Here is a 25,205-nt window from a genome sequence, read left to right on the forward strand (position 1 = left end):
TAACGGGAGCTGAACTTTGACCAAATACCAGAAAATTCACACTAGAAATTAATGAATATTCAGGATCCTTAAGTTAAACTTCTGCCTATACTAAGCACTGAAGATTTCATGCTAGGAAAGAAATCTGAAAATGTTCAGAATTTCAGGCGGGGGGAGGGGGGGGAAACTCCTATTTCCACAGAAAGAATGTTACTGTATAAAAGTCACGTTCTTGGACGGGGTAACAGATTTTTTGCAGAAATGACTCCAAACGTGAGAAATGATGGGAGTTGGTATGCCGGGAGGCCTACAGTATAAAGCTTTGGAATGGTCACTTTTCAAATGTCAAACAGGTATTATGCGAGGCGCTAGAAATACACCAGTGAATAGAGCAGACAAAAGTTTCGGCTTTTGTGGGATTCACATTCTAGTGAAAGGATAACAGAACCCCAATCTAGAAGAGCCTCATGACCACTCACCAATCCATGTCACCTCAAGATTCCCACAGATTTGATCAAAATATTTACAAAGAGTATTTACTACTGATTGAGAACTACACTTAACTGCAGCCCCTACGCTGAAGTTATCACTAAAAATTAGCCTACTTCCAGAAACTTCTCGAAGACCTAGAAGGTATTCTAAAGATCAAATAGTCCAAAAATCCCTTATTTCACAGATTTAATAATAAAAAGAAAAGGCCAAAGATATGAAATTGATTCTATTAGCGGCACATTCTATAAATGACAAAGCTGAAATAAAAATGCAAGTCTTCTGGCTTCTTGCTTTTATGTTTTGCCACTAAAAATATCGTTTGGAATTCAAAGGGCTTCAAAATAAATTTTAAAATAAGTGAAATTAAGTAATTAAGATTTTTTGAGCACCCATAGAGTTGTGAATGTCAGACACTGAATAAGAAAAGAAAAAAATAAGGGGCAGTAAAATACAGGGCAATTTGCCCCACCAAACTGGTTTAAACTACAGAAGAAAAAAAAAGAGAGACAGTGAGCAATCTGTAGAAGTAAGAACTGTAAGGCCGTATCAACAGTGGTTGAGTGGAGGTGATGGAACTACTAACTTTTTTCCTTCTTTGTAATCACTATAATTACGGTTTCGGCAACCATACTGAGCTTCCTCCCCATCACTAAGACACGGCTATTTATTGGGAGGAGAAGAGAATAGTAAAATTTGGCAGTGCTGCTGGGGCCAGTGGGCAAATGAAGATTCTTAGAACTTCTGTAGCACCAGCTACAGAAACAGCAGGGCAATGTGTTCAGATGGAGATAGATCCATCGGCACATATACAAATCACTGAGCTGTCACAGGCCCAACAACCATGCACAGACACTGAGAGAGGCTCCTATTTCTGGAGACAATGATTGCAGCCCTGTAAAAACACTGCGCTCTCTTAATAAATATCCTTCAGGTTGACAGGGAGCAAAAAGGAGGAAAAGTTACTTAAGAGGTAAATCAATTGGAGATATTGGAGAACAGGAAAAGAGGATGCAGGGAGAAGGGAAAAGAATGAATCCCAGGTTTCTGGTATTAAAAATGGATATAGTGCAACTCACTCAGACAGAGAACCTTAAACAATTAAAGTGAAGCAAACTTTTTTCGCTATATTATTACATTCCTTCTAAGTACTTTTTAAAATTACCGATGAACTGTCCTTTAACATTAAATTATTTTCATTGGTAAACATGTTTTTCCATTCTTCTCTATCATAAAACAAAAAACCAAGAAGCCAAGTATCAAAATCTGTTCTTCTATCTTCTTGCCATCTGAGGTGATTTCAAGTGTGATACAGAGTTGGAGAGAAACTCGGCTTAGTGATATGTTGAATTTGGATCTGCTCTTAAAGATTGTTTGGTCAGTATTCTATCAATAAGGATGGTCTCTATAAGATAAAAAATAATTTTTGATACCTCGAAGACAATGCAGATAGTGAAATAAAAGGTTTGGGATTTTTCCCCCTGAGCAATTCTGAAGTACAGAGTGGAACAGACACTGCAGATACGTGGCTTCGTTCTGAGAAAAGAACTATTCTTCTCAGAGTCACCTTTTCTTCCTGTGAGTCAAGAACAGTTCACGGAGAACATGAACTAAATTGTACTTGACGCAAAAGACTCAGGAATACAGAATTTCACAAACTGGTAGGAATTACAGGGTCTAACTTAGGGAACTGAGTTAGCAATAGGAGATATTATATATTAATATCTTATAAGTTCCAGGTACTCGAAAATTGCTGCCAATATAGAAAACTGAGTGAGACTTGTGTGGTTCAATCACTAGCCTGCCGATAAAATCACTAAACCACACAGTTGGACTCAGAATCTATATTCTTCAAAGTTCAAATTTAGCTTCAGAAAATGTGAATAAATCACCATGTGAATAAGTTACATACGGTTACATACACATAATAATGAGCTTTCATTTAAATAGTTTTGGTGTAACTTAACCAAAGATCTTACAGTTTCATAAAGTATATATCTTTTTAAAGTTTTTTTTTTTTATTAGAGAGAGACTTGAACACTGGTATAATGGACAAACATGAAGATAAATTTACTCAATTCAGTGATAACCACTATCTTTTCATAGTATCTGAGGTTAAATTTTGATTTAATAAAAAGAACTCTTTCATTTTTTAAAGAATTCCTCCATTCTTTAGTGAAATTAATATTCTAACTACACAATGAGGCAGACACCATTTTACACCAATGAGGCTCATTTATTAGAGCAGCTGACATCATGGCTTAAGCGATCTTTTGTTAAACTTATCAATAGCAAAAGTTTGACATAATGAGCAACCAAATATCCGTACGAACATTTTGGAAAACAATTTCGAGATGTTCACGCTCTACCTAACTCAGTAACTAATGCCCTAGAGTGTATAAGGCAACATGGACGCTGGCCAACAGTGCTGAGCTTCTTATGTAAAGGAGACAAAAAAACGGGATGCCATTTACATAAAAAATTTAAAACCTACAATAGTGTATATTGCTAAGGGATATATATATATACTTGTAGAAGAACTATACTAAGTGCACGGGAATGATATAGATCAATACTGGAAGTGGCTGCCTCGGAGGGATAAGGGAAAAGAGGAGGTCAGTGTGGGAGACTCCAAGCCCTACTGGTTAGGCAGGTACGTACGCAGGGGCTCATCTTACTGGTCTTTATGCCTTATTGTATGTCTTAAACATTTCATGATAAATTAGAAAACATTTTTCTACCGTATGACCAAGTCCTGTTTACGCTGCCAGGTGTAATACCATCTTGATGACTGTATGAATACAGGTTTTCAAGGTCTCACATCACCCAGCCTGCAGTCTGCCTCTCGCCTTCTGCTGTACGCTCACCTACTGGCCTTCGCCCTGGGTTTCACGACTCACCCCAGCAATCCTGTCCCTCACGTAAGCATAATCAATGGCTTACAGTGGGCAGATGCATAATACATGTTAGTCTCCTTTAAAAAAATGCCTTCCTAATTCTCTCTCTTCTCTCTAAAATGTCAACACACCAACACATTACTAAGTCATAAAATAAAAAAGCATTAGAGCATTTAAAGCAGGGCCATTACAGACTTACATATATTGAAAGAAATACACTGTATTTTGATCCCAAAAAACCAAAAAAGTATCTCATGGTACTGAATACCCGTGCTGTCCCCTCTGCGGGCACCCTCTCCCCCAGACCCGCGTGGCTTGCTCTCCCAGCTCCCCCAGGTCTGTGTCAGCGGTCACCTTCTCCGTGACGGCTCTCGCAGTGTCCTGACATCCCAGCTCCCACTGTCCTCATCCCTGTCCTCTTCTGGATGCTTCATGTTTTTCCTGACACGCGAGCTCACCTCACTCACTCCTAAGATCCACGGGGCAGGGATTTTAGTCTGTTCGCTGCTGTAACTACAGCGACTAAACCAGGGCCTGCTATAGAATAACGTAGTAAATACTTGTTGAATCACAACACATAAATGCAAATTGCAACCATCAAGTCCGGTGGAGAAGTAGACTGCGAGGAGAGCCTACAGGAAGACAGGAAAAGCTAATCTGAGAAAGCCAGTCTTGATCATAGAAACGAAAGATGAGTAGGAGTTAACTAGGACGTGCGCAGGGTCAGAGGTGAGAGGAGGTGAAAGGCCAGTGTGGCCAGACCGGAAAGAGGTGGAAACGGGTGTGATGCAGCCGGAGCAGGTAGGAGGAGGCAAAACTTTCAAGAGATTTGTAGACCATCTTAGGATAATGTTCTTTATCCTCAGAGCAACAGGAAGCCACTGAAGTGTTTTAAGTAGAGAAATCATATGAGCAGACTTCCACAAGAAAAGATTACTGTGATGAAGCCAAATCAATCAAAATGATTCAAACGATCCCATCTATCACATCTATGTATAGCTATGAATGTCACATGAGTTTCTGAGGCCTGAATGACACAGAGACAAGTTACATCAAGAGCTTTAAACATTTAAAATTTAAGAAGTATAATTTGATCATTCTAAAACTTCTTAATTTGAGACGAGATATTATAATTGCCTATTTTGTATACTTAAAATAAAAGGAAAGTTCTTAACTACTCACATCTGGTTGAATGGCTTTAAATACTGGAACATCCATTAGTGTTATCTGACCCTGAAATCAAAAGTAAAAGAATGACAATTTCTTCTTTGGCATTTCATGATATGACATATATTCTAAATTAAAATTATATTCTATACTAAAATATACTGAATAATCAAATCTTTACCAGAAAAAAAGTCTCAATCTTATGAGGGCTTAAGGAAATGAAAATTTAGCCCTCATACCATTAAACATAATTATTTCTAATTACCGCATGCCTATTCATAAGAAAAATGAGGTAAAGTTAGAAAACAAAAATAATTTTGAAAATTTGGCCATGGCCATACATTAAATCAAAATCAAAAACAAAAATCAGAGCAGCGTTGTTGTGACTATTGAATCAAATCTCTTTAAATGGTAACATAAAATCTGATGTTAATGAAAGGGTTTTCTTTCTAATTTATATAAAGTAATAAGACTATACTAGTGGCAACTCACACTGAAGGACGTCACATGGCTGTGGACCTATCTCACTGTGGCTACAGATATAAAACATAATCCAACACTATCCCAAAGAATAACATGCCATGACCAAACACAGTTTATTCCTGGATTGCAGGAGTGGGTCGATAACAGGAGAGCAATACAATCCGTTAACAAGTTAAAGGAGAAAGAGAACATAAACGAACACTTGTGTCAGTTAAGAAATGAAAGTTTTTCTGTGTAACTTTCATGATATTGCAATAATGCCTTCAACTTTCATTTTTCAATTTTTTAATTTACAAAAACTAACATACCTCTAACATGTCAATAAAGTACAGCTGGCTTAGGGAGCGGGTACAGGTAGGGACTACGAAAGCAGTTACCGTAAGGGCAAATACTTCTTCCTCACCAAGTGGAAAGTGTAACTTATGAAGCTGCTCTAAAAATATCTACGGCTCTTCTTAAATTCCCCATTTCATCCCTCTGTTTGCTCCATCACTGTGCTACTCTCCGTATTAAGTCCCACATCTGGCTCTATTATTTTTTTTCCCCTTTTTCTTACCATCTCCTGTGCTGGGCCTACAAATTCTAACTCAACAGCACGTGTATATCAGGTGCAAAAACCGGGGCAAGGAGCGGCGGGAGGCTTACCGCATATTCTTCTGGCGTAACCTTCAGAACATCGAACACCACAGCATCGAAGCTTTTCTTCAATTCGGAACCCTTTTCGCTTAATGATTCGGAACTGCTACTTTTCTGTTAAAACGGAAGAACATGTGGCCCTTTTAATACTATCTCACAGTCAGTGTGACAGAAATTAGGTTGGCATTTAAAACTGAGGAAACTCAGAACAGTGGGTCGACAAACGTCGGAAAGCTGCTTAGCTGGAAGAGCGCTAGATAGAGTCAGCAACGTGAAATTCGACCTCGACTTTAGACTTCTAGGTTCTTGATTAAGTCATTTTCCTGTCCAGTTTTCCAATCCTGGCACCCTACCACTTCCTACAGAAGTAAGAGATTTTAACAAGTTCAGTGATTCTCAAATGGGGTAAAGAAAAGTTAGGAGAGAAGGATACATCTATTTATAATTTTTAAAACTAATTTTTACTAAGAAAAAGACAAATGATTTTCATAATATAAACCACCAGGAAACATTCAGAACTTTAGTCTTATTTAAGTGAATGTTGTCTGTGACAGTACAATTGATACTGTTCTTCCTACTGCAAATGTGTTTTCTGCTGTAAAGTTACTGTTTTAAGTTTGAATTTGCTGTTGCTGTACATAGAACAAAAAGAGCCTCTGGGCTCTGATAATCTTATTTCTTTTCAATTTCCACTTCATCTGTACTACGAGATAAAAATGTTTTCTGCACCAGTTGGCTGAAATCAGAGCATCATCACTGTAAGAATATTTAGATCACACTCTACTAAGTGGTAGCAGGATATCAGGCTACATCTAACAACACAATAAATTAACCAAAGTTTCAACTACCAAGGTATAAGATCTATGTGAACCTATAAGCAGCTGTACATCGGTTTTGAGTACTTGTCATTATGCCTCATTTTTACTTTTCTCCTCCCTTTTGATAACAGCAAAATGCCAAAATTATTACAAAGAAAGGGATCTGCCATTAATTCTGGAAAATTCCCAACCATTATTACTTCAGATATTTCTTCTGCTCCTTTCTCTTTCTTCTCCTTTACTAGCCCCATATTGCATTTGTTACACCTTCGGTCATTGTTCCACAGTTCTTGGATATTCTGTTCCATTTTGTTTTCATTCCATTTTCTCTTTGCATTTCAGTTTGGGAAGTTCCTGTTGATATATCTTCAGGCTCATGATTCTTTCCTTGACTGTCTACTGGTCACCAGTTTACTGGTGAGCTGACCAAAGTCATTATTTTTGTCACAATGCTTCTGATTTCTAGCATTTCTTTTTGATTTCTTAAGTTTCTATATCCCTGCTTACACCATCCACCTGTTCTTGCACGTTGTCTATTTTTTCCATTAGATCCCTTAGTATTATTAATCATGGTTAATTCCTAGTCTGATAATTCCAATGTCTCTGCCATAATCTGAGTCTGGTTCACTTCTTGCTTTGTCTCTTCAAACTATACTTTTTTTCCTATCTTTCAGCATGTGTTATAATTTGTTGAAAGCCAGACATGATGTGTTGGGTACCAGGAACTGAGGGAAGTAGCTGATCTAGGTAGGAGCTATGCCCTGTTTATGTTTGTTGTTGCTAAGGGTGTCTGAGTGTTCCATTTGCTCTGGTGTCTTTATTTTTGTCTTTTCTGTTGTCTTTGGGTTTCCCTAGAAACTCCTTCTTAGCTAGAGTCTGTGCCTCGCAGTTCTTTCGGCTGCAATCCTTTACTACTATACAGGAGCCTTGCTGATGTGGTATTGAGTGGGGAGAAGAGAAGCGTTCAGCCCTATGATCAGGTCTTCCGGTGAGCCCGTGCCCTTGGGCTGTGACCATCCTAAGTGCTCTCGGTGCCCCTACATTACAGAAGACTGAACTTCTGTTTTGTGGGTGGAGTCTCCCCGCGGTGAGAGAGATGGTGATGCTGCTAACAGAAGTCAGAGGAAGGGGCTGGACTATTTTCTTTACAGGTTGTACTGCTGAATAATAGTAAGTAACTTGATTTTATTGATACTGTAAGTAAAGCGTCTGGTCCATCAGAAATGCTTAATAAAATTTATAGGAGATGCCAGAGCTAGAGATAAAAATATGGAAATCATCTGCATATGAAAAATAATTGAAACTACAGACTCAAAATAATTTCGATTTTAGCAAGACCTAAGTAACTGGCTTGGGCAAAATGAGCTTGAAGTCATTAAAGAAATTTGAGGCCAAGGTGTTAAAGGGCATTATTCTCAACCTATATTAATGAGAGAGAAATAGAAGCTAGATGCTAAAGTAATTAAGGAAAGCAGGCAAGTAACCAAGATTTATGGACAAAACAAAATAGAAAAAAAAGGTAAGGCCAAAATAAAAGTACGACACATTTATTGGCGAGATGAGCTACAGTCTTCGTCTCCATCTTTCACTCCCTCAGCTGCGTCCCGGAGTCGCCCTTCACGTTCCAGGCTCGTGGTCCTCTGATCACCTGCAGCAGGCCTGGGGTCAAGGGATCTAGACAGTGTCCAGAATTCCGTGATTCCCAATAAGAGACCTTTCTCTGCCTCACCTGTACTATCGCCCTCGCGGTCCATGTAATGTAAAAACATCCGCAAAAGAAATTTTGTGTGTCCTTTAAAACTAAGCCCAAGAAAGGATTTTAAGTAATCATTATTTGTCAAGTATTTTAAGTGGATAATGGATAAGGATTAACCGTTTGGAAGATGCAGTCAACATGCAAATGATGCAATTAAAAGAGTTTTTTAAGGAACTAAAGAATGTGTAGCTCTTTCTCTCACATTCTGATCTCAATGTGTGACCGACCATAATGCTAGAAAAGTCACAATGCCAGGTAAGAAACTACACAAGGAAACTTCGTAAATGTCTCACCTCAGAAGCAGTAGCAGCGACGTTAACACTGCTTGCCTGCCCGTTCGTTAGGTCCATGCTTCCCACAACATCGGTCCCCAACACTATGTTAACACAGAACACTAGTTCACGTCCAAGGCCACAGATACATCGTTATTCCTGTAAAACATATACAAAAGTTTAAACGTGTGTTTATTACTCCAAGTTTAAGAAAACAATTCCATGCCTGTCACCATGTCGAGAAATAAATGTTTTCAACTTAATGAACTCTTTTTTCTTTCGATTAAATCACTAAATGCAGTTTGAGGACAATCCTGTGTGCTATTTTCACATGACCGGAAATACCATATAGACTGTGTTCAATACGCGTTACCATTACATTCCTCATCAGCAAAGCAAAAGCATAATTTTTCACTTACTGTGAGAAAAATGCAAGAACTTTTTTAGTTTTAAGTAAAAAAAAGTGTAAAAAAATGTGGCAAAGTAACACATAGCGTAACAATAAATTTTTAGAGATCTAAATGACATCTCTAAATCAACTACTAATTTTACCATTGCTGATAATCTAGTTTACAAAGATATAACAAATGATACCACGATATATATTTATTTGTATAGTTTTAAAGTTTATTGAACATCTTCAATAAACTTTATCTCACTGACCTTCACAACTACCAATAAGACTAATTAAGGAAGACATTATACTCACACAACACGAAGAAACAGCCTCTAAGCACAGAGCCTGGTAAATGAGGAGCCAAGAATAAAATTCGAGCTCTCCCAAATTCTAGTCAAATATTCTTTTCACACCATATTTCTTTCCACTTTACTGGAAGTCAGAACATTTACCTGAAGTTCTAATCCTTTTCCACAAATAGCTTTACCTATCTAGGACAGAATTCCCTCCTCTCTGTAAAATGACAGGAGTAAATGGACTTTAAGACTAAGACCCCTTTCCAAATTTAAATTTCCAAAGTGTTTTTCATAAGAAAAATAAGTGTCTATAAATTAGGTATTTAAAACCATATCCACTTTAAAAACTGAGTTTGAAATATCAATAATAATTCTCTCGATGCTAAGTCTCCTCTCTCTGGAGGAGCAGTGTAGGATAGTGATTTAGAAGCACGGACTAGAACAAGACTGTCTAAGTTTAAAGCCAGCACACTGCTCAACTTTTCTGTGCTGTTTCCTTATCTATAAAAAAGAGATAACAGGTACCTACTTCAGAGTTGTGGCAAGGAGAAAAGAATATGTGCAAAGCACCTAAAGCGATGCTGACACTCGGTAAGTGCGCTGCTGTGATGATGCGGATTTTATCTACTTAATCCATGCAAAGCTTAAAAATCAAACGAGTCTTCTAATCAAAGACAAAAGCCTAAGAAATACAACTCTGGCAAAATACATGCGGTGGGCATCACCGAAATCCTAACTGCAAACACAAGAAATGAGGATGCCTCAAATCTGCGTCCTAGATGTGGCAAAACATGTTTCTGGTTTTGGTTTTCAAATGCTTAATAACTATTACTAATGATAGCAGCCTTCAGTCACATCTTACATTTATCCTCATATCTTCAGATATATCCTAAGTACCTGCTAAGAGCAAAACACTGTGCTAGAATTTTAATGAAAAGTATATTAGAAATAATGTGAAAATGAATAAAACACAAAAATACTTTAACTTCCTCTAATCCACAATATTTCATTTTATAAGCTTCACTATCCTTATGATGTCACTAAGATCAACATATATTTACACTGCTACACAAAGCGAGCCTGATAATCCAAATTCTCTGAAGGCAACACTCAGTTTGCAACAAAATGTTTTCAAATAATTTCATCTCATTCCACATTCTACGCATAGATTGATTTAGATATGAATTCATAAATCAAGAGTGCCCCCTAGTGTTAGAAAAAGATTTTAATTAAATTGTTAAAGGAACTGTATCTTTAATCTACTTTATCTATCAAATATATAAATTTTATTACCATTATTTACTGACAAAGAGATAATACAGACCAGGAATAAACATTAATACATTTGTAAACTAAAACAGTAAATAATCAAGTTTTCTTTGCCTGCTTTTAATTAAAACGTCACTCAAATATTCCATGAGAATTAAGGTCATATTAAAATTATGCTTTTAGTAAAAAAAAAAAAAGGTACATTAAAGCATACCTTTAAAAAATACTCTATTCATAACTGTTTACAAATGTACTACATGTCAATAGTACTTACTATTGTTTAAGGAGAACAAAGCCAAAAACACTGCAAGTCTTAAGACAGTTAATTTTTTTAGTATGCGCCTCAAGACCTTCCTGTGCTTTGCATATAGAAAAGTTCAGATTGAACAATACAAATACATGCTTTAATATTATTTACTTTACCTAGCATGATGACTGGTGCAATCACTCATGATCCAATATATCACAAGAGCTTTTCTTAATTAACTTCATTATTTCCTTATTCTCTTCTGAAATTTCTAAAGACAGTTAATCTGACTCTTTGGGGTCTAAATCCCAAAACAGGCAAATTGCTTCTTTCCAAGCAATATAATTCCCAAATAGGAAATTTGAAATGTGTAGATTTAGTTCCTTGCTTGAGGTTACGAAACTCGATGAAATTACAGGCATATTCAGCTTCCTAACGCACCTTCTCAGTGTATTCCCACCAAGAAACTGATGCTTTTTAAGTAAATGAACAAGGGATTAAAGTGACAATTTCTCACTACTCTAATCTCATTCAGAGTAACAGTTATGTAATCTTTTGTAAACTCATTTATGCTATCATCATTAGGAATACTATGCTAAAGACATTTCATAGTTTTGCAAAACATACTCTAGGAGTTAAGCAACAATAAGGAACACGGTAGTGAATTGCAATTAATGAGTGCAATTTCTCTGTAAGACTTCAGACAATACAGAATTGATGTGCTCACATACATTTTGGCTTAAAAATCTCAGTACTGGAAATTCATCTCATCAAAACTCTGTAGAAAAAGCAAAAACTATATAGATAAAGCTATTCAATAAAGCACTATTTACAACAGTGAAAACCAGAAGCAACTTGAATGCCTTTGTCCATAACCACGTTAAAAAATTCAAATGGACAATTATAAAGGAACGTGAAAACAGAGCGACAGGTTCAACAGAAACTAAAACTTCTTGTTAAAATATTCTTATATTTCATGAGAAAAAAAAGTAACAGGGCATTGTAATTGCAATCCAATATTTAAAAGTAATTACAGAACTTGTTTCTCTTTAAAATTTCTTTTGAAATAAACATTAAAGCCACATTTTACGACACTCATGGAAGGCTCAAAGATTTAAATGTCTGTATATCACAGCATTAAGGCAAGCTCACTTCAGCACATGCGACAGCTAAATTTGCACTGCCTTGTTAATATTGTTAACATAAGAAAATTGGATATTAGTCCCAAATTCCCCAGGACTTTGTTTCAATAACAACAGCCATCAAAATGCTGATGAGTAACAAAGAAAAGATTTCCTTTTCAATATAATTTATATTGAGCTATTCTGACAAAAGCTTAATATAAAAAAAAGGTTGTCTCTCAAAATCATTTCTGGTATGGTACTCAGCAAGACTATCCTGGCTATTTGCCACCTGTAAAATGTTCAAGTTATTACAAAAGAAAAAGAAAAAGGTTGTAAGAATTTCCTAATGCCTTTAGTCAAAATTCCATTGTTATATTTTTGTACTGATTTATTTGTGTATCTCTCCTTAACAAACTGAGTTCCTTGATGTTAAAGACCCATATTTAAAACAAGATGCAACAGCACTGTTTTTCATTTTTGCATTTAAGCACATATACAATACTTGACCTCAAATTGCCTATTTAATAAGTATCTGTTGAAAGAATTAGTGAATTACTGAACAAAGCAGTCATATAAATGCCCAATCACCAATAAAGGTATAGGGAGAACAGCAGTCAAGTAATCAGTAAACACAATACTACACACATTTAAAAGAATATGATGAGGATTCCAATTTCTAGCAACATGGATGACAAAACAATATAAAACATTTTTGCACTACAAAAGAAATTTAGAAATGTAAGCTTGAATGTTGATACCAGTTGGATAGAAAAGAAAAGGCAACCAAGAGATGACAATGGAATTGAAACCCAGACACTCTCCTCTCCACCTTTACTGAGAATAAAGCCAGAGAAATTGATAGTCTACCCCTATCAGTGATGAGTCTATTTTAAAATGTATACTGGTACAGGAGGACAAGGAAACTTGTCTGTCTTGGCATGGAGGAGGGCATCTGCAAATCTGTCTACAAAATGAAAATCTGTAATCCCAGGCATGCTCAGCACAGATACGGAATTTGAATTCGTTCATCAGCATGGTCCAGGACCCTCAAGACAAGAAATTCACATTAAATATGTTCCCAAGCCAGTGGTATTCCAGGAACCCTAGGCAGATGGAGGGAACAAAAATTGGGGGGAGGAACATTCCTTAACCCAGGTGATGTGGGATTCCCACAGATAAAAACCCACTGCAAGCTCAGAATAAAAATTTACCAACTCTACGAGCAAAAAATCCACTACAAGTAAAAGCAGGAACTACAGCAACTATTAAGATTACCACCTGAGAACTTTAGGTGAACAATCCTCGGATACAGGCAATCAACCGAAAAGATTAAAACCAGCAGTCTTCAAAGAAGAAACTGAAAACACAGGGTATTATGAAAAAGCAAGACAAACATTTGTAAGAGAACCAAATAAAATTTTTTTAAAAGAAAAGAAATATATGGTCCTTGGAGAATTAAGCATCAGATTGAACACAAATGAAGAGAGAATTTGTGAAGTAGAACAGAAAAAGGAAATTATGCAGAATCCTACAGCATTAATGAAATAGAAAATGTGAAGAGTGACTGAGAAATGAAAAATAGAATAATAAGACCTAACACAGCCTAAGAGCAGTTCTAGAGAAGAGAGATAATGAGAGGCACTATTTAAAGAGAAAAAGGCTGAGAAATTTTCAGAACACAAGAAAGACATATCTTCATATTCAAGAATCACTAGCTTCAAGTAGGATAAATAAAGTGTCATATTTTATGTACATCACTTTAAACTGTTTAAAAGCAAGTGGAATAAGGCACATTACTTACATAGGAACAAAAATGGAAAGCTTTTAAACAGCATCAACAGACACAAAAAATGAAACATCTTCAAAGTGCTAAGAGAAAATAATTGTTGACCTAGAATTCCACATCCAGCTAAATTCTCAACGAGAATTTAGACAGACATTTTTACACAAAGAAAGAATTTACCACAAAATTAGCCCAGAGGAACAGGCAGCTGGAAGGGAGGTAAAAAGGGAAGACAGACAGAAAAACAAAAAGACAGGAAAAATGGATGAACTGATGAAAAGATTAAAAAATAAACAGGACAAGGAGGGAATGGAGAAGGTAGAAGGCAAGGGGAAGGAGAAAGGGAATGGAGGGAGAGGAGCACGAGGAGGAGAACGTTTAAAAAGGAGAGAAACAGAAAAGGGAGCGAAAAGGCCGTCCTACTGTGTTCAAGTTTATAATACCACTGAGGGGGAGAGAGCAGGAAATGAAAGAACCGGCAAACACTACAACCTGTTACCCCGTGATTCAGCTTCAAGAGTCACATGACTTCTACAGGAAGAAATGATGTTTAGGTTTATGTATAAAAAAAGACAAGTTGAAGGGTAGAAAGAAGTGAAAACAACCATAAACAAGGGCACACATTTAAAAGTAAAGATGGCCCAAAGGAGGTGCAATGTGGAGTGCTGGGCCGCCCGCTCAGGAGAACCTTTCTGACGAGCTCCGGGAAGGTTCCAAGTGAAAGGTCCAGACGGTGGAAGGTTTCAGCTGTCAAATGGGGGACTTCCATTGGAAGGGAATGACACCTAAAATCATTAAAGGTTTCTGAGTAGGGAAATGACCTTAGGAAATGACACCAGTATTTCGAGGTTTAACAGGCCAGGGGTATGCCACTGGGCTTTAGACAAGATGATCAGTAAACAACATGCCGCCACCTTTAGCCAGAAATCTAAACTGGTGTGTGCAGGCCCCGCTCCCACCCACGCAGCGACAGGACCTCTCCCAGCCTCCCAGGGGCACGAAACCTCCCACGGGCACGTTCCATTCCCCTAATTTCACTCCAATCCCACCACCAATTCTACAGAAATGGCAATCTCAGATGATATACTTATATAAACAAAAAACAGAATTCACATTCATTCATGAATAACTCCCATCATCCCACTCTCCCCTCCCTCCACCCTCACCCCGGCCAAGGGGCAGAGAAAGCAGGTCAGTGGGAGAAGCGTGAGATATGGAATACTAATTCTAGGACTTTAAACAGGTGTGTTAAGCGGGGTAAACTAATCTCTGAACTTTGATATCTTCCTTTATAAATAAAGGATGGTAAAATGTACACTGGAGAGTTTGTGAGAATGAAATGAAATCACATAGGAAAAAAGAAGTTACTGCATCTAGAAATGATATACTTATACAAGAAAGAACACACATTTTGGAGTCAGAAAGTCCTGAGTTCAAGTCCTAGCTTAGGCACTACCAGTCAGATGTAAGGCCTTGGGCAAGGAGCTTTGCTAATATTTAAGTAGAGGCTCAAAGCCCACCTATCAGTGATGTGGCTTGAAAAAAAGCAGAAGAGGGGAAGGCAGACCTCTAAGGGCCCTTCTTCTATTTCCAAATTCTAGGAGCATGTGAAAATTTCCAATACAAATAAATAGATTTAAAAAGTGAGTATACTATTCCTCTAAATGAAGCATTTTGAAAGCATATTTAGGACACAAGTACACTAGAAAAGAAACTTACTAAAGGATGAAAAACAGTTTGCAATACTAAATTATTGAATTTAATGATGAGAGGTCCCTTAAAAGATACCACTTTGCATGTTGACTAATTTCTAAGTGTAGATTAAACATAAATGCTGTTATTTTGTGAATTTTTTCAAAAGCACACAACTTGGAAATATTCCACTTATCTGTAGTAATGCAGTATAAGTGATAAAAAAAATTCTAAGCTATACTTAATTCTTAATCAAAGAATAGTAAGCATTTTTCAAATAATAGCAATTCACACTCTGCAACTAAAAAGACAAGTTTTGGAGGAACTTCGATCCATTGTAAGCCAATTGCAATGGCGGATTTAGCAGTTTCACATACCACCCAGGTTTTAAAAGAAAACAAAAATTATAATGTCTAAATTAATCTATACATTTAGAAATCTCATGTCAAAAGAACTAAATAGTTTCCCAGCAAGACTGTTTACTAGCTTACCAAATTACAGTTTAAACTTAAACAACTATATACAGTTTATAGACACATATTTTATTTCTAAATATTTTAAGTACCTATTCACGATGTGTGAGAAAGATGATCTTCAAAACAAAGTAAGCCAGTATCTTAAATTAGAAGGAAGAAGATAAGGACAGCAGAAAATGTTCACTTATCACACTGCTACCTTAATACTCTACCTGAAGTAGACTGCGTATTAGTAAGGCCGATGAAAAGAAACTGGCCCATTTAAAACGCAACTCGTCATCTATAAAAAAAAAATTTTGTCAAAGTAAAGAAATGCTTTAAAATAATGAAGCTACTTTAAAGAATTCACTTGGATTAAAACTGTTTTACCTTAAGCTGATAAAAGAGAGACTCTACACGTAAGTCTTTGAGAGATCATGTTACATTTGTACTGAATCGTAGAAGTAATGGGATGATCCATTTTTAAGCTGGCCCACATCTGCAGACAGCTTATATTTCCATGGACCTAAATGGCCTAAAACTAAATACTTGTAGGGGAAGAGAGATTTTCAAATAACTAAATATTCAAAGAATCTATTAAATAATGCCTTTAAAGGTTATACTCTATCTCCAGCATAGCAAGTTTGCTGAAGATAACTTGCCAAGCGATTCTAATATGTAAGGGCTCTGATCTCCTATGTGACCTGGCCCAAAATACAAATGTAGGTTAACCAGAAATTCAGATAACAGAAAGGAAGTTCCAAGCACAGAGATAAACTGTGCTCCAAACGTTTCTGTTTCTTGTGTGTTTTTGGTTTCAGTGGGTGTGTGCACATTTTGGCAGAAGCTCTGCTCAGAATACTAATCCATAAGAGTCCATTTAACTCATAACACTCTATATTTGAAATAAAAGAAACAAAAAACTGAACATACTGTACAATAATTAGCAATTAAAACATGAAAACTATGCAACCGAATTAGAAAAAGATTTATATATTTGGCAAAAGTGCCACTGTAGGCCCAGAAAGGAACTCAGCCTGTCACTGGAACAGAAAAGCAGAATGGCCTGTCAGTGCCCGCAGGTGCAAGACAGATGTCAGGACTTCATGGTCAGAGCCAAGATCTGAGGTGAGGCATAGCTCCCTTCAGAAGCTGCAAGAGAGAGCCTAGAAAGAAAGGCAGTTAAATAGCCTGGACACCCAAGAGGTTCTTGTACCTGAAATGTGAGGCTAAACTGAACATCGCAGAATAATCCACAGGCAAAGAACTACACACAGTGGAACACTATGCAACCACTGAAATACAGGACAAAACTCAGCGACACATGGGAAATATTCACAACATAGTGCTAAATAAGCAATTTTCCAAACAATTACTTAAGGTATACTAAAGCATATTACAGCTCTGTTAGAGCACATTACAGCATATAACCAACGTACACTAAAATGTGACTATCTCCAGGTTTACCTGTCAATTTTTCCCTAGCTTTGAATTGCCTATATATTTTTAAAGTTTCTACAAAGATATTTTAATTAGAAAAAAGTCAAATACCTGCGTGGATCAAAATTACCATCACCAGTGAGGAGCAGACAGATGCCATGTGCCTCTGACATGACACTCAAGGAAGGAGACAACATCACTTACAAGTCTCTGAGCTGAGACTGCATAACCGGAATCTGATCTCCAGGAAATGGACAGACCTAACCTGAGGAACCTTTTTTAAATGCATTCTTTTAAAAATGCCAATGTTATGATGAGGCACACGGAAAGGTATTACAAGTTAAAGGAAACTCAAGAGACGTGACAACTAAAGTTTCCACATTAGAGGGTAGTCAATGTGATAGAAGATTTTATTGAAACAACTCACGTAATTGAAATACAGACTGTATATTAAAGAACCGCATCAGTTTCCTGAATTTGATAACTGTATTGCGGTTACATAAAAGAATAATTTTTTTTTTTAACGCCTACAGCACCTGGTCTTCCTAGGTGGTCTCCCATCCAAGTACTAACCAGGCCCAACTCTGTTAGCTTCTGAGATCAGACGAGACCGGGCACGTTCAGGGTGGCGTGCCGTAGGCCATAAAAAAATAATTTTGTTCTAAAGAAATACAGTTTAAGTATTAAGAAGTAAAGGGGTATGAGGCATACAAACTCATCTCAACTCTCAGCATGTATATGTATGGGACAGAAAGAGAGAGACAGACAGACACAGGTAAGTGATGATAAAGCAAATGAGACAAAATGTTAAAAACTTGTGAAAATGTGTAGAGGTACACAGGAGTTCCCTTTACTATTCTTGTAACTTCCCGGTTAGTCTGAAATTATTTCAAAATAAAAAAGCAAAGGGGGAACCCTGTAAATTCTCTGATTTATACAGAAGCTCACCAACTTAAAAACCTTCAACTTGTAAAATTTCGTAGGAACTAAAAAAACTATACATCCAATAAAAAGTACTACTCTTCCCACCAACAGGTGGAGTTAGTGGTCACTTGTTTAGTGTCATTTGCCTCTGGAGTCAAAATGGTCTCATGAACGGCCTTTTGGAACTAAGCTACATAGATTCCACAAATACTTCTGCCTCATGCTCATACAAAGAATAGTACGGATGAATATTATTTAAGAGGTGGTAGGTACTTTGGAAATCTCAACTTGGGGTACATTTCAAATCCCCCAGACTTCCCTTATTTTAATATCTGCCCCCAGAGCATGCCCCATACCCCCACTCCCCATGGAGAATCATGGCTGTAGCAATTTATAAAGTAATGGAAAATTGTCGTAATCCTTCAAACGTACAAGAATGAAAGAAGGGGAGGGCAGGAAAATGGAAGTAAAGAAAAAGAAAGTGGGGCAAGCAAGAAGACCACAATCCGATGAGAGGTCGTGTGGTCTGGCGAAGCTCGCACAACCAGTTAATGGCAGAGGTAGGTCTTCGATGCAAGTCTTCTGTTTGCTAATCCTCAGTGCTTTCCACAATGCCAAATTACCTGCTCCCTACCAACCCTTAATTAAATGTTTAAATGCTGTGGCAGGGGGTGAAATATCTAGTTTCTCTCCCTCTTCACTTCTAAGAGAAATTCATTAGGTGAACAAGATGACAAAGGAAAGAGCGTGCACAAGGGCCAGGAATAAAATCCTTTCTCACGGGCATTCAGGGGCGTGCCAATGGTTGAGTGCAGGATAATCAGAGGGCAAACAAATTAAAGAGAAGGGAAGCACGAGGAACTGAGTCTGGAGAAGGAGATATAAAGAAAGGGTAATGTCTGTCACAGGAAAAAGAAAAGCCTGGACATTAACCTGTAGGTAATGAAAAGGCAGAGTCCCTATAAATGGACTATGAAATGATATAGTTTTACAAGTTTCATTCAGAAGGACACGCACACTGAGACCATATAATTCATTCCTACTGAATTCAGAAGTCTCAACAAATGAATACCTATGTGATGACTTCAAGTACAACCGATGAGGGATCTGTCGCAAAACGTTGTGGAAATCCCCAAATTTGAGTCTACTGCTGTGGCATATAACACATTAAAGTGTAACTAATTTTTTCACTTCTACAGACCTTTTCATGATTCTAAAATACTGAAAGAATTTATATTTACTTACACCGTCATACAAATTGCTGTGTAGACTGATTTACATCATGAATTTCAGTCACAAAGGAATCTTACATTTCACTCTTTAATTTATCCAAAATTCCTCTTCCTAGCTCTATAGCTTTTTGCTTCTCTTTGGTCACCAGCACTAGGAGTTGGCTCCAGTGGCATAAACTGTGCTGGCAGCAGTTATTACACACAAAAGTAGAGAATAACAAATTACATAAAGATGTACCTACTGGGATCAAATCTGTGCTCAACAAAATTACAAATCATCATGTCATATGCCCTCCAAGTCATTCATGGAATAGCAAATACCACAGGTGTTAATTTGTGAAAGACAGAGATCTATTCTATCAGCAACTGACCAGCCAAAAAAGCATCATGTACTCTAACAGTGAAGATCCCACTGGCCTTTTAAAAGTGACAATGCCCATGACAACATAAATATTGGCAAAGTGACTTGTAGCTTACACACACACACGTCTTAAAATAATTCTGGCAGAAGGATTTCAAGAAACCTTGTTTTAGTAAATTTACAAGCTAGTTTTCCATTAGAACATTTTATTAAGAACCAAGATGTTCTTAATAAATGGGTCTTTCAAGATGTTTACTCTTGCATAAGGTCCTGGGGCCACCCAGTGACCAGAAGGAGAGAATTTCCTGTATAAATATTGAGGTGCTGTAGAGACTGAAACACTGTTCATCATTTATCTTAACAGTCCTCTCAGATAAATATCACATTCAACTTAGGAAACTGAGGCTCAGAGAGGTTAAAAAGAGGGATATCTCTCAGGAGCAAAGAAATCTTTCCTAGAAGATTCCTCCTCCTATCCTTCTGCCCAACCCAGCCCCCCATAAGGAAGGCTTCCCTACCGACATGTCTCATTTGCTACAATTCCTTCTTATTCGTTTAAGTCTGCCAAAGAGGAAATGTCAGAAAAGTCTTCACAGAGATCTGATATTTGAGATGAGTCTTAACAAGTAGAAACTGGACAGATGGAGGGGAAATGGTAAGGACATTCCTGGCAAGAAATAATACTTACAAAGACAGAAGAATGGAAGAAATTGGCATGACAGGAGGATGTTATTTCTTTGCAGAAAAAGCAGGAGGGAGGGAGGGCGGGCGGGCGAACGTGCACACATGGGCGATAAAGTGCAAAGGGGACAGACTGGAGCCAGATCACGAAGCACGTACAACAGCATAAGAAGAAACATGCGCGTTACTCCCCAAATCAAGATTTCTAAACTAAGAGACCATGCATTAAGCCCTAGAGTCATGAACTGCTCAGCTCCCCAAAACTATGAAAGTTGTATAATGAACACACAAAAAAATTTTCCTGGATCACAGCTATCAAATGATCTTCAAAGGGATGCGGGAATAAAAAGTGGTTAAGAACCATTATTGTCACGGTATAATTACAAGCAGGAATGTGTGCCGTAAGCTTTTTAGAAAGGTAACTGGTACCATGTATGGCAGTTGACGGATAAGAGAGAGAACCTTAAAAGCAAAGAGAGCACTAAGAAGGTTACTGCCCTATACCAGCCAAGAGAGAGGTACATTTTTAAAAACCTAATGCCAGAGACTTTTCAAAGGTAAACTTGCTATGATTTATCGACCATCTGCATTCTGATTGTGGGCTTTTGGGACTGAGCATGCCTTCTCATCCTACTTCCCATTTGAAGTTCACGTCCCTCATTCCATACCACTATCAGTACAAGCCATTAATCCCGCAGAGCAGCTGCGAGTGAAAGGGTCCCACTTTCCTCCACCTGCAACCAGCCACCAGTGGGAAACCAATCAGAAAATGCCAAACGTCCCAAAGAGGAAATGCTGATGGTCCAGAACAGGAGTTGGCACACAAGCAGAATACAGCCGTTTTTGTAAATTAGGTTTTACTGGAACCCAGCCACACATTCATTTACAAGTTACTTATGGTTACTTTCACATGACAGAGGCTTTATGGCTTGCAAAACAAAGCCTTAAATATTTACTAACTTGGCCTTTCCAGAAAGTTTGCCAACTCCTGGTCTTAGAGCAAAAACCGAGACAGATTCTACTTCAGAAAGCATTCTTTTATTACAAGAGATGGCAGTAGCACGCAGAGGAATGTAATGTACGTGGACCAATTCAGCTGTGGAACATCGGCGCCCTGGGAGCAGCTGTAGATACATTTGTAGTAGCTGCAAACTGTTGCTCATCAAACTGAACATACAAAATTCCAACTATTAATCTATTTGGAAAAATACCACTCATCACAAGCAACATACTAAGGATCAATGTTCTCAATCTAATCTAAATCCTGGTTCTTCTCCCTCATTCTTCCACTAAAACCTATCTTCTCTCTCCCAGGTTCTCTTTTAAAATGGAAAAAGAAGAAAATACTAAGATCCAAGTGTCAGCATGTAAAATCACTGAAGTATCTGCTCTGGGAATAAGAGTTTGGGCCTACTTGTGGAACCCTGGCCAAAAGGCAGCTAGGGAGGCATTTTAAATTAATGAATCTTAAACCTAAATTTCAGATATCGAATAGGTACTAATTATTTCAAAAAGGAACAAAAACGAAATTTTAGCTCATCGATTAAAATTAAGCTCCACTGGTGGCCTCTATGAGACTAGGTTGGGAAATTATGTGTATGGTGGTAGTGATGTTTTAACTTTTTTCAAATGACATGAAAACAAATACTGCCAACATATCCAAATAGATCAACTCCAGGTGGCTATACAAAAAGAACTATTTCAAAAATAAAAGTCTCATAAATACATCATCCATTCCCAAAAGCCTAAGACACAATTTTCTTCAAAGGTTTTTGTTTAGCAACCTGTTGTGTCAATAACATGTTCAATACAGGATTCATAGAATAAGCAGATAAACCGATTTTAGATACGCTGAATCAGGGCTTCTCAACCTTGGCACTACTGCCACTTGGGATTGGATAATTCTTTGCTGAGCGGGACTTTGCTATGCACTGCAGACTGTTCAGTAGTATCTGTGGACTCTATTCACTAGATGCCATTGACAGTTTTGGCAGCCAAAAGTCTCCAGATACTGCCAAATGCCCCCAGCGGGGGCAAAATCGCCTGGGTTTAGAGCCACTGCTCCAAATGAATTAAAGTTCTTGATGATTTCTAAGAAAAAGATTTCAATCGACTTTTTCTGCTTTGCATATATTTAAAGTAATTATATGAATAGTGTAGTAATGATGCATATTATGTAAGCAGGTTTTCACGAGTCTTTTGTCAATTCATATCTACTGCAGCGCTTTTTAAAACCAGCGTTACTTAAATGTGTGGCATGCAATAACAGAACATATTCAAAATATATGGTATACATCCGTGAAAAAACCTCCAGTTGAGATAGTGAACATATACCCTGTCGTTCTCAAAGTACTTGGCTTCCTTCATCCAGCATGTTTATTTTGAGAGTCATCCATGCTGCTGTATCAATAGTTCATGCCGCTTTACTCCCAAGTAGCATGGGCATATCATAATTTGTTTATCCATTTCTCTACTGATGGGCATTTGGGTTTTAGTGGTCATTACAAATAAAGTTGCTGTGAATATCAGCATACAAGTGTTTTCTGTTCAGGAAATAGCTAGGTGTGAAACAGCTGGTGGGTCTATATTTAACATTTTAAGAAACAACCAAACTGCTTCCTAAAGTGTCTGCACCATTTTTCAGTCTCAACAGCAAAATAGAGAGTTCCAGCTCTTTCACACCCTGGCCAACAGCTGGTGAGGTCAGTCTTTCTGATTTTAGCCATTCTAATTAACAGGTGTGTATGGTAGCTCACTGTAATTTTAAGTTTCACTTCACTAATGACTAATATTATATTTGTCATACCAATGTTTTTGAGTTTTATATATTCTCGATATAAATCCTTAGATATTTGATCTGTAAATATTTTCTTCCCCCCTGCAGCTTGTCTCTGCGTTCTCTGAACAACATCCTTCAAAGAACATACATTTCTAATCTGATGAATTGCACTTAATCGATGTGTTATTTTATGAACTGTGTGTTGGCATCATTCCTAAAAAATACTTGCCTAACTTAGGATCACAAAGATTTCCACCTGTTTCTGTCTAAAAGTTGTGTAATTTTAGGTTTGACATTGAGGTCTATGATTCATTTCTTGTATACAGTACAAGATGTAGACTCAAGTCCATTTGCTTGTGTGCGAATATCCAACTGTGCCAACATTTGCTGAACAGACTAACCTTTCTTCACTGAATTGCCTTCGTGCTTTGTTAAAATTCAAGTGTCCACATATTATTGACTTATTTCTGGACTCTTTCCATTGATCTATTTATCTTTACACCAAAACTACCTTGTTTTGATTAGTTTTATAATGAATTATGAGATTAGGTAGTATTAGCTCTCCAACTTTGTTGTTCTTTTTCAAAGTTGTTTTGCTATTGTAGGTCTTTTTCATTTCTACAGGAATTTTAAAATCAGCTTGCCAATTTCTACAAAAAAAAAAAAGCCTGTTAAAATTTGGATTAGGATTGTGCTGAATAAACAGGTCAATTTGGGGAGAAATGTCACCTTAGCAACGAGTCTTCCAATCCATGAACAAAGAATACTTCTTTCTCACTTACCTGTTAATTTTGTTCAGCAATGCTATGTAGTTTTCGGTATTTCATACGTGCTGGTACTGTCAATAGTGTTGGTTTTACTAAATTTCGATTTCTCACTGTTCATTGCTAAAGAAGTACACTAATATTTATATGTTGATCCTGTACCCCGCAACTCTACTAAACTCACTTCTTAGTTCTAGTAGCTTCTTTCAAATGTTCCATCAGATTTTCTATAGTCATGTCATTTGCAAAAAAAAAAAAAAAAAAAAGAAGGTGGGGTCACTTTCACTTCTCCATTTTAGATGCCTTTTCTTTCTGTTTCTTGTTTGTCTACATTGGGTAGAACCTCCAGCACACTTTGGAACAGAAGTGGTGAGAGTAGATGACCTTGTCTTATTCCTGATCTTAGGGAGAAAGTATTTGGTCTTCTGCTATTAAAACTACATTATCCGTAGGTTTTTCAGAGGTGTCCTTTACTGAGTTGGAAGTTCTTTTCCAATCCTAATTTGCTCAGAGATATTATGTGAAATAGGGATAAGGCTGTCAAACGCTTTTCTCTTTTTGCATTTATTGAGATGATCATACGGTTTCTCCTTCTTAGTTGGTTAACAAAAGTAAATTATATCGATGGCTTTTTAAATGTTCCACTAACCTTGCATTCCTGGAATAAACCCCAACTGGTCATGATGCATTATTTTTTAAATAAACTGTTGCAGTCGATTTGCTATAATTTGTGTAGAATTTTTGCACATGTGCTCATGTGGGATAATTCTGTGCAATCTTCTTTTCTCATGTCTTTGTCTAATTTGAATGTAAGGGTAATGCTGGCCTCGCAAATTAAGTTAATAACTATTCCCACCTCTATAATTTTCTGAAAGTGTTTCTGCAGAACTGGTATAATTTACTCTTGAAATAAATTCGATTTCTTTAATAGATACAGGGCTATTCAGGTTCTGTTTCTTCCTGAGTGAAGTTTGGTAGAGTGTATCTTTTGAAGAATTTGTCTATTTCATCTCTGTTGTAAAATTTATAGGTATAAAGTTGCTCATAATATTCTCCTGTTATCCTTTTATTATCTGTAGAATCTTTACTGATGCCACCTCTGTCATTCCTGATATTAACCAGTCTGGTTAGAACTTTATCAATTTTATTGATCTTCCCAAAGAACCATTGTTTGGTTTCGTTGATTTTGTCTATTATTTTTGTTTTATACATTGACTTCTGCATCGATCTTTGCTATTTCCCTTCCTCTAATTACTTCAGTTTA

At 37.1% G+C, this 25,205-nt stretch overlaps 1 protein-coding gene and 1 pseudogene across 3 annotated transcripts in view; both read right to left on the reverse strand.

The window, feature by feature from the left end:
- Positions 1-25,205, reverse strand: part of RALGPS2 (Ral GEF with PH domain and SH3 binding motif 2) — a 124,278-nt gene that overhangs the window by 86,522 nt on the left and 12,551 nt on the right. For 2 of the 3 annotated variants that reach the window (XM_039881385.1, XM_039881386.1), the window contains 3 exons: positions 8,519-8,656; positions 5,661-5,765; positions 4,548-4,598 (listed from right to left, as the gene is read on the reverse strand). In XM_039881385.1, coding sequence (XP_039737319.1) covers positions 4,548-4,598; positions 5,661-5,765; positions 8,519-8,575 — 213 coding nt within the window. In that variant the 5' untranslated portion in view covers positions 8,576-8,656. Of the gene's footprint in view, positions 1-4,547; positions 4,599-5,660; positions 5,766-8,518; positions 8,657-25,205 lie in introns of those variants that run through there. The other variant, XM_039881387.1, reaches the window with a different exon arrangement.
- On the reverse strand, positions 17,725-17,841 carry LOC120617789 (uncharacterized; annotated as a pseudogene).

Source organism: Pteropus medius, unplaced genomic scaffold (genome assembly GCF_902729225.1).
Source record: "Pteropus medius unplaced genomic scaffold, Ma_sr-lr_union100, whole genome shotgun sequence".
NCBI classification, from domain to species: domain Eukaryota; kingdom Metazoa; phylum Chordata; class Mammalia; order Chiroptera; family Pteropodidae; genus Pteropus; species Pteropus medius.